Source organism: Patiria miniata, unplaced genomic scaffold, assembly GCF_015706575.1.
Source record: "Patiria miniata isolate m_02_andy unplaced genomic scaffold, ASM1570657v1 HiC_scaffold_7, whole genome shotgun sequence".
Classification (NCBI taxonomy): domain Eukaryota; kingdom Metazoa; phylum Echinodermata; class Asteroidea; order Valvatida; family Asterinidae; genus Patiria; species Patiria miniata.
Window position 1 is genome coordinate 6,799,981 of NW_024037074.1, and position 18,179 is coordinate 6,818,159.

The window sequence follows — 18,179 nt, forward strand, 5'->3', positions numbered from 1 at the left end:
ATTTTTTAGTGAAAAAAAATACCTAACTAGCTATTTATAATAATACCAGTAACACCTTTCAAAAAATGGAATGCTCCACCTCTGAGATCACGAAAATATCCGAGATTTGCTGCGAGATTTGACACGTCAGTTCAACCAACACGTCGCCCGGTGGTCCACGATGGTGAGAGAAAACTACTTTTAAATGCGATGAAAATGCCGGTTTTGACAATTTTTTGCGTTCCAAAACTTGTGTACAGCTTGGTTATGTAGGCTATAAGTTGTTTTATATTTTGAAGCCTATCTTTATAATTATTTAATTGATTGATGATAGGAAGTTTGAGGTTTGATGCGGAAGAATAACATTTAAAGCACCCAATGCTTGTGAAATGCGTGTATTTCCGACACTATATCTGAAGCATTGAAATGTGTGAATATGGATCTATTTAAGGAAAAAAATGTTACAAGTTACAACCTGACGCCACTTTTTTTCTTCATATATCATCTCAATGAAGGTCAGTCATTGCAACATGATGGTGACATGAATCTTGGACTGAGAAACATTTCCAATTTTGTTAGGAAATACTTAACGTTACTCGTTAGTCGGAAATTTTCTTGACTCTCCATAAACTTTGTACACAGCCTCTGAAGTGGCGTCGGGTTGTGGGTCGTGGGTCGATGTGGGTCAGTAATTGCAAAAATGTTGAAAAGATATGAAGCTGGGACTGAGAAATGTTTCGAATTTTGTTCAAAAATACTTTGAAAATACACTCGACTCTTCATAGAATTTGTACACAACCAAAAGAAGTGGCATATCTGGATACTGCATTCTTTCCCTTTTTGGTATACATGTCTGTATGTTGGGCACGATCAATCGGTCATGTCGGTGAATCTGTGCGATTGCTTGATCATTTAGAAAAGTTTGTGTGTTCCGTCAATCCTGTGAGCTGTAGGCGCCAGCCCCCTACTGCTGTAGAAATAATACTTCCCTTATTCAGTTTCTTTCAATGCAATCTTCCACGCTCCAATCCAGAGCCATGAAATCGAAAGGAAAGGGGATCGACTGATGGCGGTGCGATCGACCAATCGCACAACCTTCATCCAAATATCAGATTTGGCAACTGCATAAAATAATTGAAAACATATTCAGCTGTCCAGTCATGCCAGTGACATTGTCGTGATTGTTGTTTCATGTATTTATTCATTTTGAACCTGAACACTCTTGTCTCTGACTCTGTCTCTGAGTGGAAAGTTTTAGATGTCAAGAAACTTGAAGAAAGGCTGTAAACAATTGTAAACATTTTAAAATTTGTCTGTTTTTCTTTTCTTTCAGCCTCTCAGACTTGATATAAAGGTAAGAAAGTGCATCTGTTTGTCATTTATAATGCAGTTGTGAATATGTAAGTGAGCATTTTATAACGCCGTGCATAGGCCATCTCATGTGTATCTTGAACTTAGAGTTGTCTAACTGAAATATCTGGAATATCAACAAGAATCGTCGATGAAACATTCATCTTCATTTGCTAATTTTTGTTTTGGTTGAATTTGTTTCACTTTCAGCGCAGACTGTCGGCACGGTCAGACCGTGTCAAGAGTGTTGACCTTCACCCAACCGAGCCATGGATGCTGGCTAGCTTGTACAATGGAAACGTTCACGTCTGGAACCACGAATCCCAGGTCAGTAAAGGGTCAAAGGTCATAATAAAGTCATACAAAGGTCACATGAATTCATCCAGTTTCCACCAGACCAGTAATGTGAGTTTAGCGAGTTGACATCTGATTTTGCTGTATTTTTTAATACAGACCCTGGTCAAGTCGTTTGAAGTTTGTGACTTGCCCGTCCGAGCAGCAAGATTCGTCCCACGCAAGAACTGGGTTGTTGCTGGTTCGGTAAGTACAGCATTATTTATCTTGAAAATTGAAAAAGTTTTTGCTTTTCAATCTTTTTGGATGGCCTAAATTGTAAAATTACTTTTACAGTTGCTGAATATATTTGTAAGTTCTCAAATGTTCACAGTAATCTTGAAAATTCTGTCCTTTTGTGATTTTTGAGTGTCGTCCAAAGTTCCTTCATTTAAAAAAAAGAGTTCATTACACAGCTTTTCCTCCAAACACCTTAACCCTAACCCTCCAGGGTATTTTGGCTAGAAACCCTGCCAAACGCAGCAACATGCAACACTTGTCTAAGTGACAAGCCTGCCCAGTGTAGCAAGATCTATCAGGTCAAAAGTCTCAAGGCCACACTGCCTCAGAGTCGGTGGTCCAGGGAATGCAGCAGGATACAACTGTGGCATTGGTCTATGGGACTAGCTCTCATTGTTTCAGAGCTGGCCATTCATGCACTGGTGTTGATAGCCAATTGCATCAAAGTGCACCAGACTTTTTCACCTGATGCGCTGTGCTGCGTCTGGCAGGGTTAGGAATTAATTATGATCGACAGAATCTTAAATAACAATATTATATAATTCATCAAAAACACACCAATATGAATCACACATTTTAACGTGGGTTGAATGTAATTTTATTTGATTTTCAGGATGATATGCAGATCAGGGTCTTCAACTACAACACCTTGGAGCGAGTGCACGTCTTTGAGGCTCATTCTGATTACATCAGGTCTATCTGTGTCCATCCAACCCAGCCGTACATACTCACAAGCAGTGGTAAGTCAACTCATATTGCGCTGTTCCAAGAAAGAAATGAAGACTTGACATCAATTCACACAATTGTTAGACTTCTTCAGCCAGCTATGTTTCATATAAAAAATTCCAATCCAACAATGCCATGGTTGTTGTCGGAGCCAAAACGCCCACTTTATATACTCAGTGACTCGGTCAGTCGGTGACTCAGCCAGAGGACGATAGACCATTATCATGTTGCGGCATTCTTGATTTTTCCCATTCAAATCAACGTAACCAAAGCGGGGCTGGGAGGAAAAATAGTCTGGTTCCTTTTTGCACAAAAAATATTATCATTCAGTACTGTTATTGGATACAGGGAACATGGCTGAAATGGTGGCAGCATGATAAAGGTCTATAGGCTTGCCCTTCAGGTCCAACAAAAGCAAGAGTGGATTTATAGCTAACCAATAAGTGATCTTTTGGACTTTGTTCATTCTGTAAATTTGGGGTAAATTTTAATGATTTTTATAATTTTGATGCACTCCTTAATGCAGTCGTCCTCCAAGAGTGATTATGAATAGCAAACTACCTACGCAACAAATTAAAAAAATCATTTGAAGTCATTCTTAATGATACCTGAATGGCCAATTACAAAGTACCAAGGTAACAGGGACGGGAAAAATGTCACACTTTGGACCCTAAATTTATAATATAACTCTCTTAGGGAAACACTGCTCAATGTATGGAAAATGCAACAGGCTTGGAAAATTCAAAACACTTTTTTCAAAAATTTGTTGCTGATTGAAAAGGAGAATCAGAATTGATTCTTATACAATGTATATCAGTTATCTCTTGAAACGGAAATGGTATCCGTTTTGGTATCGTGCATTTTTGTCATCTTTCAGACCAACTGCTTAAAGCAAGTTACAAAGCACACATATTTTCTGAAGGGCAATTCCATAAATTTGGACGTACATGTCAGACACTTTAATGAGCTGCTGCTGGAAAAGTGAATGTGATACATCACTAATGATGTGACATCTAATGAGTAGAAAACAATTACAGACCAAACTAAGGTACTGCCACCTTAACGACCTTGTACATCATGTGGTCGGACTTACACAGAGAATTGGATTTTACGGAATTTCCCGAAAACAGTTCTAATGACAGGTTCCTGCTTATAATGCAGTTTCTCAAGAAATGTTCATCTCCTGATTCTAAGCATTGATCAAACCGAAACCCATTTTCGGTTTGTTTTACAGATGACATGTTGATCAAGCTGTGGGATTGGGACAAGAAGTGGAATTGTGCCCAGGTTTTTGACGGCCACACTCACTACGTCATGCAGATTATTATCAATCCTAAGGACAACAACACCTTTGCCAGCGCTTCACTTGATAGAACAGTCAAGGTAAGGATCTGTTTCTAGGTTCATACTTATATCTTCAAATTCTTACAGAAAAATTCTTTTAGACTTACGAAGGTGCCTTGAAGGGGAAATTTTGTGGGGCTAGTAAGCTGAGGGCCGAAGATATTTACTTTGTAAAACAGGTCACTGATAAAAATGTCAAGTAAATTATATTAACCCTAACCTTCCCAAATCCTCCAAAATCCTCTTTGCAAAATGGAGCATTTTGCAGGATTGAGGCTATGTGGCAAAAATGTGTGGCTGATTTTGGAGAATGCACTTAGGCCGGACCTTGTGTTTGTGCTCAGCATAAGCCTAGATTATACTTGAAATCCTCCGCACTGCTCTAGGATGTCACTGGCTCTGCCTCAACATATTGACAGTGATTGCTGGAGGATTTTGCAGGATTGAGGCAGTTGTCACGCCTCCAAGGACCATAGTCAAGAAACAACAGGATTTTGCAGGATTGAGGCTGTGTGCTATTTTTAAATGGAGGCAGTTGGAGGATTTTGCAGGATTGAGGTTGCATCCTAGCAAAAATGCCTAGGGAGTAAGGGTTAAGGGATATAAGTCCTCCAGCGATTGCAATATTTCTGCATTTCTTTTGTTTTCATTTGCAGATTTTATATCCAGTGCCATGTAAACTCGTTTTTGTACCTCAAACTTCCTGAGAGAATGTCAGAACCCTCTTACATCCTCGTATAATTCTTCTGACTGCTTCTTAGAACAGTTTCTTCTGACTGCTTCTTGGAACAGTTTCACAAGGCACACAAATTTACTACGTGATATTTTCCACTTTGCAGTTTCAAGAAATTGGACCCGTTTTTTTTTCATAAAAAAATACAAATTGATGTTTTGTGTGAAATATGGCATAAGATTGTTTTTGAAATACTGAAAAAGTAAAGGCGAGTAAATAACACGGAACTTATCCATTCAAAAAATGACCCTTGGAAAGTACTAAAAAAAATTGATGTTAAACCTGAAAAATTGGACCGAACCATTTCTTGTAACAGGTGTGGCAGCTTGGGTCCAGCACCCCCAACTTCACCCTGGAGGGTCACGAGAAGGGGGTGAACTGTGTGGATTATTACTGCGGAGGGGATAAGCCCTACTTGGTGTCTGGGGCCGATGACAGGCTGGTCAAGATATGGGATTATCAGGTAAGATTCAAACAAATGAATCCTAATCCCTCTAGATCCTTCGAAATCCACCAGGAAATGTTGAAGGATTTTGTAGGGTTGAGGAAGATAGATAGCACAGCTTGTATTAACCCTCCTGGTCTTTTGTACTTCTCAACTTCTCAAATTTTGCAAAACCACTTTTCCCCATAGAGTTAGCACCCACACTTCAAATTCCTTTGATGTAATCTTCTGTGGAGTATGGAAAAACTTCAAATCCCTACACAATTGACCTATCGCCGTTTGCGAGTTAACCACGCCCCTTAGACAACCTTATGGAATTTTGTTCACTTAGTTTTGTTTGTCTCAGATGTTGCGCGTTCTGCGTCCATTTGTATGTATAATGTAATTGGACAATATTTCACCAGCTGCATTGACGCGATTCTACCGCGATAGGTCGATTCTTTTGTGTGGTTAAGCTCAGGGCAAGCAGACAGACACACTCACGCTTCACTGCTCTCCACAGTGACTCTCTGGTGACACAGTGACTTTAACACTTCATATCCCTTCGCCTGAAACTGACCTGAATATTGGCTTCCTACCAGGAGGGTGAATTATGTGGGGTTTGATGCTTTTTAAAATACACAACTGAAGCATTAGAGTCCTGCAGAGAAGAGCAAATTTGGAAATTAAGAAAAACTTGGAAGCAATTTGGAAAATTAGAAAAGTTCTTACAAGGAGGTAAATTATAGAGGTCAAGCGTGAGAATGTGTCTCTGTGCTAACAAATGTTCAAAACAATATTAACAGAACATCATTCATACCGAGGAGATGTAGAAGTAAAAAACTGAATTGTGTCTAGATTATAGACTAAGGACGAACATTGCACCTTTGGTCATCTTGTTAACGTTTCCGTGTTTATATTTTGAACAGAACAAGACTTGCGTCCAGACGCTGGAGGGCCACGCCCAGAATATCTCCTGCGTCAGCTACCACCCAGAGCTTCCCATCATCATGACTGGATCGGAAGATGGTGAGAACTTGTAGATTTTATTTCTCCAAATACTCAACATTTGAAGGGAGTCAGGTTGGTGGGTGTAGCGGTAATTTGCTCACCTTCCAAGTCTGTGTACGAGGTTCGAATCCATCCCAGGCCAACATGTGGATTGGGTGGTTAGTCCCTTCTTGATTCTGTGAGATTTTGGCTGGTGGTATCATTTCAAGGTTTCCTCCCTCCTTTTCAACTGAACTTTACTCGAGGAGTCATTGGTTTCTTTAGGGCCCGTTTCAATTCGTATCTGGGATGAGTTCCAGACAACTTGCAGACAACTTGCAAGACAAGATAAGTTGCATCGAATCTAAGTTGCAGGGCCCAATTTCACGGCGCTGGTAAGCACACGATTTTCTGCTAACAGAGCCGCCATCTACTTCACGGAGACCGTAAGCATAAGCACAGCAAAAGGCATGCTTACCTCAGAGGAAAATTTGCTTAACTTAGTGACGTAACAATAGAAATCTCCATGCATGCGCGACCGTTAGCACACACACGCCGTGAAATAGTGCTTAAGGTTAGCAAATTTTGCTATGCTTAACACAACTTTTCTGCTAACTGTTAAGCAGCGCTGTGAAATTGAGCCCAGGATTCTGAACAATTTCCCCGCAATCTTCTCGCATTGAAGTTATCAGTATTGGCTATCAAGCAGTTGCTAATGAAAATTTCCCCGGAACATGTCCGGGACAAATGCAGAGCTTCTTCCGGACAAAGTGAATGATTCTACCCACAACTTGTCTGGAACTCGGCGTGGATAGGAATCGAGATTGGCCCTTACCCAAAAGAATATAAAGTAAACATTGATCCATTTGGTTATTTGACTAATTTCATTTTTTCTACTTTCTTAAGCAAGTTATGATTTATTTGATTATAAGCAATATTTAATGTGCTGATTTGTGAACTGACATTTGATTTTGGTTTTTTGTTCAGGGACTGTGCGTATCTGGCATGCAAACACATACCGTCTGGAGACAACGCTGAATTACGGAATGGAAAGGGTGTGGGCTATAGCCAACATGAAAGGAAGCAACAACATAGCGCTGGGTTACGATGAAGGAAGCATCATCATCAAGGTAAGCATGAAAAGAGAACAAAAATCATTTTTCTTTTCTCTGCTGTCAACGTATCCTTGTAGGAATATTAAATTTTTGTTAGTAAATATGGTAAACTTGTTATAAGTAAGATTTGAAGCTTTGCATGGTGGAGATACTAAATAATGAAAGGTTTGTGGAAACACCATGTGCGAATAATTTCTCAACTAAGAGAATGGTTCTGAAAAGAACCAGAGGTATAAACTCGACGTTCCGGTCAGTATGCTCTGACCGTCTTCCCTGACCGTCTATGCTCTGAAGACGGTCAGAGCATACTGACCGGAATGTCGAGTTAATACCTCTGGTTCTTTTCAGAACCATTCTCTTAGTTGAGAAATTATTCGCACATGGTGTTTCCGCAAACCTTTCATTATTTAAACTTGTTATACTTCATGAATCTTGTATTTATAGTAAAAAATGATAACTGTTTATTTTGTGAACTGAGTTGTCGCACTTATGAAGTTTTTACTGTTAGTTGTTCTTATTTTCTAACAGTGAGTGGCCCGTCTTGCCTGTTTATATTTGCAACTGGAACATTTTCCAGATTTTAAATAATGCATATCATGCCAAGGGATTAACAACTAAAAGGCAAAGTTCATTAAAAAAAATTGTAAACTGAAGTAAGAGTTTACACTATGTATGTGACGCCTGTGTTACACTACAGAAATGAGTGCTTTTGGAGACCTTTCACTTTCATGAACGTCACTTTGTTCTAACATATAACCAAAACCTTGCTAGATCCTTCAAACTTCACATGGAGGTTTGGATGAATTTGAGCAGATTAACCTTAACTCCCTAGCATGATTTACTAGGAACCATACCCATCCTGGCAAATTCCAACACCATATGGGAAACTGTACACACATATTTCTGACTTTGATTTCTGGAGGTGTGCCAACCCAATGTCAAAGAATGTCAGTTTAGGGGTACTGTACCCATCCTGACAGATTCCAACAAAACATGCCGTTGGGGTTTGATGGGTTGAGTTCTGTTAGGGTTAACCCTCCGAGCAGCTTATATAAAAAAAATCACACTGTGGACCCACATGGAGAATTTTATCACCACGTGTTTATAGGTCAATAACCCTGGCATGCCTGTACATGCACAAGATATAGGTCATTCACATGGCCAGGGATTGTTTACAACCTGTCTGAGCTCTGGGCGGCACGAGGGGTTGACACAAAGGGATCGGCGGCACCTAAGATCTCCAAATACTGCACAAAGGCATTAGGCGCCATCTTTGCTTCTGTCTTTCACCACTCCTTACTCCGGAATGGCTAGGGTCTGGCCAATGGGAGTCTACAGGCTTGTGGTGTATAGTAGGGGTGAGGATTACATGGAAGCTTGGCCTTATTGGCCCATTGAAAAAAAAAATTATGCCCATATTTGGAAAATGTGGAGAATCAAATCACCACTTCGCTGCTCAGAGGGTTAAGGGAATGTTAATTAAAATTCAGTGTTGGTGCTAAATTGTTGTGTTTGTATTTCCACAGCTTGGTCGTGAGGAGCCAGCCATGTCCATGGACTCCAGCGGCAAGATCATGTGGGCCAAGCATGCTGAGATACAACAGGCTAACCTCAAGACCATGGGAGGTAATACTCAGCGCGCAGTGGTTGTTCAGCCCAATGGGCTTGGTGCGTCAACGAGAGAGGGCGCTTTTTGACCACTTGCAACATCCCATGGATGAGACACAATGCGTACGCCTACTGGTTCGCTCACGTATGATGCGAAGTATGCATGAATAGTTTTTTTTTCTGAATGTGAGCGTCAGGCCTCATCGGCAATGTGTACGAATGTCTCTCCTAGTGGCCTCCCTAACTCTCCCTTTCTTACCGTTGAGGGGGTACTTGTGCTCGGAGCCCATAGCAAAAATGTAGTCCATTCAGTCTGCTGTGTTTAATTGTTCGGCAGAGGAAAATGTATGCCACTTTGTCCAGTTATTTTGTATTTCAAGTCCTATTTCAATAACCAAATGCAACGTGCATTTGTTATAAACTGGCTTTTGGAAACCTTGTTGTTTACTTATCTGTACAGTCGACTTTCGTTAGAACAAAGTCAGCTGGACCTAGCCAAACTGTTTGTTATATCAGAATTTTGTATTAAAGAGGAACGTCAACGGTCCCATTCATTGTGCACATAAAGCAAATTTGGGACCAAGGCTTTATGTTTGTCATAACCAGAATTTGTATTAACAGTTTTTGTATTATAATGAAAGTTGACTGTTCCCAATAGCAGTTCTTCTGATTTGAAAATCACAGGCGTGTGGAAAAAGGCACACCTGGATTTTTCTAGGCGTGTGTTTTTTCTAGGTGTGTGATTTTCTAGGCGTTTGGTTTTCTAGGTGTATGATCTGTGGTCCAGGGAAATTCAGGCGTGCAATTATTCACACTTCTCGGGAAGCTTTTAGGTGTGCGATGGTGTGGGGGTGCGATCGCACGCCTCAAATCAGAAGGACTGCAATAGTTGAATATTAAGCAACAATATTCAGGTCAACATCTTGAAAGTGAAACTTGTAAAATCAAAGAACAAAGCAGATATCTAAACGATTGTTAGGCAGAAAATAATGGTAGTATAGGAAGAAGTTCTTTTTAGTTGTGATTCAGTGAGTGCCAGTTTGTAACCTTTCATCGTTCTCTTTTTATACCAGACTTGGAAATCAAGGATGGGGAGCGTTTACCCCTAGCCATCAAAGACATGGGCAGCTGTGATGTCTTCCCACAAACAGTCTGCCACAACCCCAACGGCAGGTAAAGAAATGCAGCTCAACAAAGCTGACAGCTTTGATTTCAATCAGAGTTTTCACAATCTTAACTCAACCTAACCATCATCCGACATCTTCAAAATTTAACAGCTGGCTGTGCTCGATTTTAAAGGATTCATTATTTTACTGGGCCCATAAGCTGTTACTTAACATGAGGCTAGATATTGCAATGAACCATTCCGGAATTGTGCATGAGCCCCGCCCACCTCTGATTTGTGGACCCTTCTCACAGTGTTGGTATCCATGTTTGACTTGAAAGCTCTAGTGGTCACCTGACCAAAAGCTGTGATCTGATTAGTCAATGTGCATTGTGTGATTGACGTTCATTTTGTTCACGTACAAATAATGTGCCTTTGGTTTATCACACAGTGTTAGTTTTTGGAAGATTGATGTAGAACCTAGGAAAGGGCCCAAGGCGCTAGGGTTAATGAGATTTAAAGGCACATAGGATCATTTGCATTTATCAAAAAAATAATCTACCAGGTTATCATAAGAAAAGCTTACTTGGATTAAAGATCGTCCTGGTACTAAACACCCTGTGAAATTATTCTGTCTGGCTTGCTGTCATTTAGAAGAAAATCAAGAAATGTAGGTGATTTCCAACGATCAGTCAATTGACTGATTTTTGGAAATGAAGAGTGCTAGTGACAAAGTTGTGATTCATCATGATGAGGTTGTGCGTGGTTTTTACTGTTTTTTCGTAAAGTGTAATATCCACTGAGCTGAAAGTTCAACAAAAAAATGTTTTGAATGTTCTTTGGATTTTGAGTGGTGTTATTATTGGAAACAAATAAAACACATGAAAAGAATTGATCCAAATGTTGGCATGATTTTATATTTCCAGGTTCGTGGTGGTTTGTGGTGATGGGGAGTACATCATCTACACGGCTATGGCGCTCCGTAATAAGAGCTTTGGATCAGCGCTGGAGTTTGTCTGGTCACATGATTCATCCGAGTAAGTTAATATGCTGTCCGTAAGCCCCGCCCCTGGTATTTCAACCAATCACAGAGATGATTAATGTCCGATGTGCGATCCCAGGTTAAGAGAGTGTACCTAGAAGGCGGTAGTTGAAGGTGATGCTTTTCAAAGTTTGCAAACGTTTTCAGTCTACCAAAGGTTCCTTATAATGATGATTTATCTGGTCTCTGTAGGTATGCAACCCGCGAGAGCAACACTCTGGTGAAGATCTTCAAGAACTTCAAGGAGAAGAAATCTTTCAAGCCAGAGTTTGGTGCAGAGGGTAAGGTTTAAAATTATTTTGTTACTTCACGTGATGAGTGACAGAAGAAAGGAATGCCCTTGAATAAATTTGAAAAAAAGTGCCTAAAAAATTCCATGCAAATTTGGTATAAATAATTCAAATTTATTTTAATTTATGCAGGTATTTGTGGAGGAAACCTGCTGGGTGTTCGTTCAAGCAGTGGTCTGGCATTCTATGACTGGGACTCCACGGAACTCGTCCGAAGAATTGAGATCATTCCAAGACAGGTAGGACCCCATCGTTTCTTAGAAATTGCCCACAAGCCAGTCAAAGTAATACATGTCAAGCTCTGAGATAAATAGATATAGAGATTATAAAGTTGTCCCTGAATTATCGACTCATTAGTCCAGTTTTGCCCTGTACCGCCTTAAACCGCCCTAGCACTATATGGTTTTATGGAATAATTAGGGAAGAAATAAAAGGTTTGTTTCCACAGCAATTGAGAGAACCAACAAATTGATTCTTGAAAATTTCTGTTCATTTCTGACTAGTAGTAAAATCTGTCACAAGGCAATGAGTTTATCTCCGGTTTCAGTGGCGTGAAAAACAACTGGGAATATTTCTACTCCCCCTGGATGGGATGCCAGTCCATCGAAGGTTACTCCCCAGCTAATGCTGGTACCCATTTATGCTCCTGGGTGGAGAGGGGCAAGTGGGGTAAAGTGGCTTGCCCAAGGACACTATATAGTACGATCAGCTGGATTCAAACCCCTGACCCTCTGATCAAGAGTCTTGGACCCTAACCACTAGGCCTCAGTTTCTGACTCGTATTGGTCACCGTTATGCTGATTTTTATTCATTGACCTCTTTTTTGTCAGGTTTACTGGTCAGATAGTGGTGATCTCGTCTGCATAGCAACGGATGAGTCGTACTTCATCCTGAAATTCAGCACGGAGGCCGTGGCCAAGGCACAAGAATCCAACGAAGGAATAACGGAAGACGGAATCGAAGAAGCTTTTGAGGTGAGTTCATGATGATCACGGACCCTTCCCAACTGTCAGTCAAACAATGAGCGTTAACCAGTAGGTTGGCCCGGACATCCAGGAACTTCTGAAATCTCATTATCTGGTTCCCAGACCCATTTTCACAAAACTGAATGGTTCTTGAGTTTGGAGTGCTGAATGTTAACACACAGCGACCAATGAAAACACATATGCTAATGAAGAGATGTTTTCATCAGCTCGGATGATCCTGACGTAATGCTGCGCCGCCCTATCAGATCACGACTTCGGTCACATCACCACGGTAGCTTGGTCAAACTTAGCACGGCTTATCCAAATTTCCTAGGATGGGATTTCTGATGATTTGACACTAAGTGATTTCTTTTTTGTTTAACAGGTTGTCGGAGAGATAGAAGAGATAGTCAAGACAGGTTTATGGGTGGGTGATTGCTTCATCTACACCAACTCGCTCAACAGACTCAACTACTACGTAGGAGGCGAGATCGTCACCATCTCACATCTGGACAGGTGGGTGGACTGGCATGTTATTTTAAGCTTTGCTCTTTATGATGGTCATGCTCGTATACTTAACTAGGAAAGTTAGGTTGCCACAGTTGTTTATTTTCTCGCCTTCCACCTCTATGGCCCGGGTTCAATTCTTGCCCTGGTCCACATGTGGATTGGCTCTTGCATCCCTACCTGATTCCGTGGGTTTCCCCCAGAGTATTCTTCTGGGGTTTTCCTCCCACCTCTAAAACTGTAATTTCTTCTCATTGTCTTCTCTCTACAGGTTTCTTCAGGCTTGCGAGCTACAGTGCCTAGGGCACTTTTGAGGAATCCTTGGTTTCATTATCAGAAATATTAATAACATCATGGAGTGTTTTGCCAGATGCAAAACCAAATAAGAAAAGCCTCCAAAAGGAGTGTTTTGGAAGGTGCTCATTTGCTTACCAGAGGCTTAGATAGGCATTTCTTAGATGGAGAGTGTGGCTATTTGACACTCTAGTAATGTCCATGCAATAAATGTAGGGCATCATCTTTATCAAAATATTGAAGTGCTTTAAACTTTTACTCTTTTATGCTTGCAATTTATCTGCATCATTTTGCTGAAAAAATAACGTAACAACTGTATGTATTTGGAGCTTTCAAAAGATTTCTCTTTTTTTGTTTGTTCACAGAGTGATGTATCTCCTTGGTTACATCGCCAAGGACAACCGCCTCTACCTTGGCGACAAGGAGCTCAACATCGTCAGTTACTCCATCCTCCTATCGGTCCTGGAGTACCAGACGGCCGTCATGAGACGAGACTTTGAGACTGCGGATAAGGTCCTCCCAACGGTGCCTCGGGAGCAGCGTACCCGGGTGGCTCACTTCCTGGAGAAACAGGGCTTCAAGTCGCAGGCGCTGGCCGTGTCGTGTGATCCCGAGCATCGGTTCGAGTTGGCGTTACAACTGGGAGAGTTGAAGACAGCTTATGACTTGGCTATGGAGTCAGAGGTATGTCATGATGATATTTAATTGTATTCAACACACTATAACACCGCACAAATCTCTTTATTTTTTTTAACTAAGAATTCTTGGATTATTTCATTGATGGAGGTATCTCATTGGTTCATTATTGTTTCTTACAGTGATTTTGCACACTTTTTATTATGTTAAGAGTATTTTTGTTCTCCACAGTTTTATTTTAAAATTTTGGCCAAATTTGTATAATTTCTATACTTTTAGGAATTTTTTCCCACTAAGGACCTATAAGCCCAATTTGTTTTCAAAGAGGAGCTATATGAAGTGAGTCACTTGTTTGAATCACTTCAGATAAGTGAGCAAGTAAAAATCAGTCAGCTAGTAGATAATAGAATGCAAAAATATGTTGGCATGTTGACCTCTCAAGTCTTTGTCTTTTGCTGTCACAGGTCGAAACCAAATGGAAACAACTGGCCGAGCTAGCGACAGCCAAGTGTGAGTTCCGTCTTGCCCAGGAATGCTTACACAAGGCCCAGGACTATGGGGGTCTTCTCCTATTGGCTAGCTGCTCCGGTAATGCGGACATGGTCGGCAAGCTTGCCGACACCGCTAATGAGAAGGATAAGAACAACGTTGGGTTCCTGGCCTACTTCATGCAGGGAAAGTAAGCCAAGAAGAAATGTTGTGAGAAGTCGGCAGAATTTTAGGGAAACCTGGGTTTCTCTGACTTTGGCTTTAGGAGATTTTGGGACTCTGATGGATACTGATGCACTGTTCACTGTCTGTTTTTTGTTGTCTCAGGAAATATTTGGACTTAAATAACTTCCTAGTATCATCGTGGAACTTCGCTGTGTCGCAAAAACTCTTTTGCATATCATTCAAAGGATCTCTAGCATTTTGTGTTAAAACAGTTACATTTTATTGTATTTTCATTAACCCAGGTTAGGGCCCGTCACAATTCATATCTGGGACGAGTTCCGGCAAGTTGTGAACATTGTATCGGGTATAAGTTGCAGGATTCTGAACAACTTCTCCGCAATCTTTCCGCTGAAGTTATCAGTATTGGTTTGTCAAGCAGTTGCTAACGAAGAGCTTCTTCTGGACAAAGTGAATGATTTCTACCCGCAACTTGTCTGGAACTCGTCCCGAATATGATTTGAGACGGGCCTTTATGCAGTCCCCTTATCAATCAAATTCATTTTTCTATAAGCAGGTTTCTTATAAACCTTGCAACTAATGATTGTCATTTCTAGGCTTGAAGAGTGCCTTGCACTGCTGTGTAAGTCCGGTCGCTACCCTGAAGCTGCTTTCTTTGCCAGGACCTACATGCCAAGCAAGATATCCGAGTGAGTACCAAGATTGACAAATGCTTGCTTCAACATCGTCAGATTTTTGCTGGCCCAGAAGGGTCAGCCTTGTGTTCTCTGACCGACTGATTGACTGACTCACTCACACTAGGTATTTTGTCCTCAAGTGAGATTTTCAGGACCGGCCAGACTAGGCAAACCTGGTCTGGTTTTTTAACGTAACCTCTGCTCATGAGAAAGTTCAAATAATTTTATCTAGGTCAATGTGTTAGTTGTATTTTCGTTTTCTGCGCATGCGTGCAACAATATCTGCCTTCTTTACAATGCCACACTATGTTCCAGACTCACACATGCCTGTCACAACTGTGATTGGTCAAAACAACATTCATTGATGAATCGGTTCAACTAATGGACTAAAAACATTAGCTCATAAACTGGGATCAACCGGTGATTTCTAGAAAAATTTCTACCAAACTGATTTCTTTCAGCGGCAATTTATGCTTAACCCATTATTCCCCATACAGCTGCAAACTGCCCTGCCTTTGACTCCCTAAACCACTCCAGCACTGTTTGGTTTGATGGATCCTTCAGGGAATAGATACGATGTAATACAATGTAATACAATGTAATACAATTTAAGTACAGGTGCTGATGGGTTAACCATTCATTACTGCTTCCTAGGATTGTGACACTGTGGAAGGAAAGCCTGGGTAAAGTCAACAAGAAGGCTGCGGAGGCGTTAGCCGACCCCACTCAATACGAGAACCTGTTTGTGGGTCTCAAGGAGGCCTTCAAGGGAGAGGAGTACCTCAAGGCTACGAAGAAGAGTTACCCAGCCAGAGCGTACCCTAAGGTCCCGGTAAGTCATGGCCAGAAAGTATAATTTCCCCAAATCTTAACTGATTGGAAGTAATTTTTTATCTACAACCATTTGCAAACCAAAGTTTGACTGCCAGATGTTTTGATCCTGGTTTTAGTGTTTAATTTTCTTTCTTTTTTTTCCATGGGGGGGGGGGTTGAGAAAGACAACAGCAAGAACATAGAAGTGCAACTTGAATTTTGATGGGTTTTCCTTATTTGCATCTTGGTTCATTCAGAGCAACTCTGAAAGAGAGGTCTTGGAAGAAATGGAAGAGGCGGCAGCAAGTGGAACATTCACACAGGTCAGAATATATAAATTATCCCACCAGATTTCTATTTCCCGATCTCTATTTGAAAGATGAAATGGCTTACCTTCATTTTTTAGTTAGTCTGGAACATTAAAGTTCAGATTTTGAACATTAAGCCTCTTATGCAAACATACAATCTGTGCCAAGTTGTCCTTTCAGTCAAAATCAATCAAGTGACTGTTTGCAACAGTTAAGAGCTCCCAGCCTACATAAAGCAGGATTGACTGGCTGTGACTGTTTATGTAACGTGATGCAGCTGTGCTCTGGCTGTAGGTGATTGATAAGCCAGCTGTGCTTACCACTTGCCTGCATTTGTTTGTTGACTGAATTTGACTAGTCACAGTGTTTGCTAATATGATCTGACAGTTGATGACACCCTGTGTAAAAGGCATGGCAGGGGAAGAGGATGGATTTTTTTTGACTGTCTGTGACTGTTCAAACAGCAGGAGGGTAAATGTTCTTGGGTTAAAGAATGAAACTGATCTTGAGAGAGATTTGAAAAAATCCAACATGATACGGGACACCAGGCCATATTTTTTAGCAGGGGGGGGGGGGGTTTAACAGATTTGAATCAAAAGTTATTGACAAACTTGAGATATTGATTTATTTGAAAACTGCATTTTTACAATTTTTAAAGTTGTTCAATTGCTTCAATAAATGTGATGTTCCTACCGTCTTTACAGTGCCCTCAAAAACATGTCTATTAAGACTGGAAATTACCTTTTTATTCCCACATTTCTCAGGACCAAGCGACGCCGGATGAACCAGCGATGGTCGAACCGGAGCAGGACCAACCATCACCAGAGCCAGCAGCGACAAGCCAACCCCCAGCAGAGGCCAAACCCACGGCCCCGCCCACCCAAGCCCCGCCCTCCAGCACCCCTGACGATGACCTGGATCTTGACCTAGATGACTTGAACATCGACGATAACCTCGACGCGGGGGACGTCAATCTAGATGATGACTTCTTAGACGACTAGAGGAAAAAATAGATTCCTTTATAATGCTTAGTAAATACAACAGTTAGTAGTCATCCAAAACCATGTGGGATATTGCGGAGTGCATCGAGTCTGTTCCTGTTTGGCTTGTCAAAAAATGTTTTCCTAATGACAACTTTGGAAGATTTATGTGTTTCAAGTATGTCTAGCACAGGAATACATTTCCATACCTTCAAAAATGCTCTGAAAAGTCGTAAAATCCGAGTTCAAGACGTCTAAAATCTTTTACCAAAAATTTAAAATAAGGAAAGAGTTTTTGTCCTCAAAAAATGTGAGAAGCGAATAAAAAAATTGTCAATACACAATGCCCAAAGAGAGTCGTCCTCATGGTATGAAGTTGAACATTCCCAATTTGGATATACTATTATCTTGTTGTTCCTGCGTGTACAGTACATTTTACTATGCCGACATTCAAATTTGATGTTCCTTACTCATTGTGAAACACATCTGGTTGTTGTTAACTTGGAGTAATTTGAACTGGAAAACAAATGCGTAAAAATTGTATTTTACTTTGGTTTAAAAGTATCGTAGCTTTCCCCAAATGTAGGCACGTGTGGTCTAGCGGTAGAGCATAGGATTCATGATCGTGAGATTGTGGGTTCGAACCCCGCCATGGCCATGCGTGTTGTGCCCTTGAGTAAGGCGCTTTACCTCAATTACTCCTCTCAACCCAGGTGTTAAATGGGTACCGGCATTATTCAATGCTGGGAAGGTAACAGACTCGCTGTGGAGGAGGTGTGGCGATCCCCCCACAGCATCATATATGAGTCTGGCCCAATCGCTTCGAAAGAGAGATAGGCAGAGATAGGTTCCTGTGAACACAGGTTCGTCCCCTTTACCTTTACTAAATTTAAGGGAGCTCTTAAAAATATGAAGATCAGTTCAACCCATCTTTTTTTCCTAGGCAGTTTCTGTCAAATAAGACGTTAAAAAGGGCACAGTGTTATTCTGTTGAATACTTAAATGAGTAGGGAACATTGAAGTTTAAGGCAAGGCTAAGATATCTTTT

The 18,179-nt window shown here is 40.9% G+C and overlaps 1 protein-coding gene across 1 annotated transcript; it reads left to right on the forward strand.

Annotated features, from left to right (window-relative positions):
- The first annotated feature begins 62 nt into the window (after nucleotides 1-62).
- LOC119744376 (coatomer subunit beta'-like) lies at nucleotides 63-17,478 on the forward strand. The gene is made up of 22 exons (XM_038220277.1): nucleotides 63-163; nucleotides 1,313-1,333; nucleotides 1,540-1,656; nucleotides 1,783-1,869; nucleotides 2,516-2,642; nucleotides 3,863-4,011; nucleotides 5,022-5,168; nucleotides 6,059-6,158; nucleotides 7,107-7,249; nucleotides 8,761-8,860; nucleotides 9,916-10,015; nucleotides 10,874-10,984; nucleotides 11,182-11,270; nucleotides 11,412-11,518; nucleotides 12,110-12,253; nucleotides 12,630-12,760; nucleotides 13,411-13,729; nucleotides 14,146-14,360; nucleotides 14,950-15,042; nucleotides 15,685-15,862; nucleotides 16,101-16,166; nucleotides 16,916-17,478. Exons 1-22 carry the CDS (start codon nucleotides 161-163, stop codon nucleotides 17,150-17,152), a joined length of 2,784 nt encoding a protein of 927 aa, XP_038076205.1. The 5' UTR covers nucleotides 63-160; the 3' UTR covers nucleotides 17,153-17,478.
- The last annotated feature ends 701 nt before the right edge of the window (nucleotides 17,479-18,179 follow it).

Excerpts from the sequence above, each read along its gene's own strand:
- LOC119744376 (XM_038220277.1), top strand. Across the intron at positions 6,159-7,106 it reads CATGACTGGATCGGAAGATG|GGACTGTGCGTATCTGGCAT; the intron begins GTGAGAACTTGT and ends TTTTTTGTTCAG. Across the intron at positions 14,361-14,949 it reads GCCTACTTCATGCAGGGAAA|GCTTGAAGAGTGCCTTGCAC; the intron begins GTAAGCCAAGAA and ends TGTCATTTCTAG.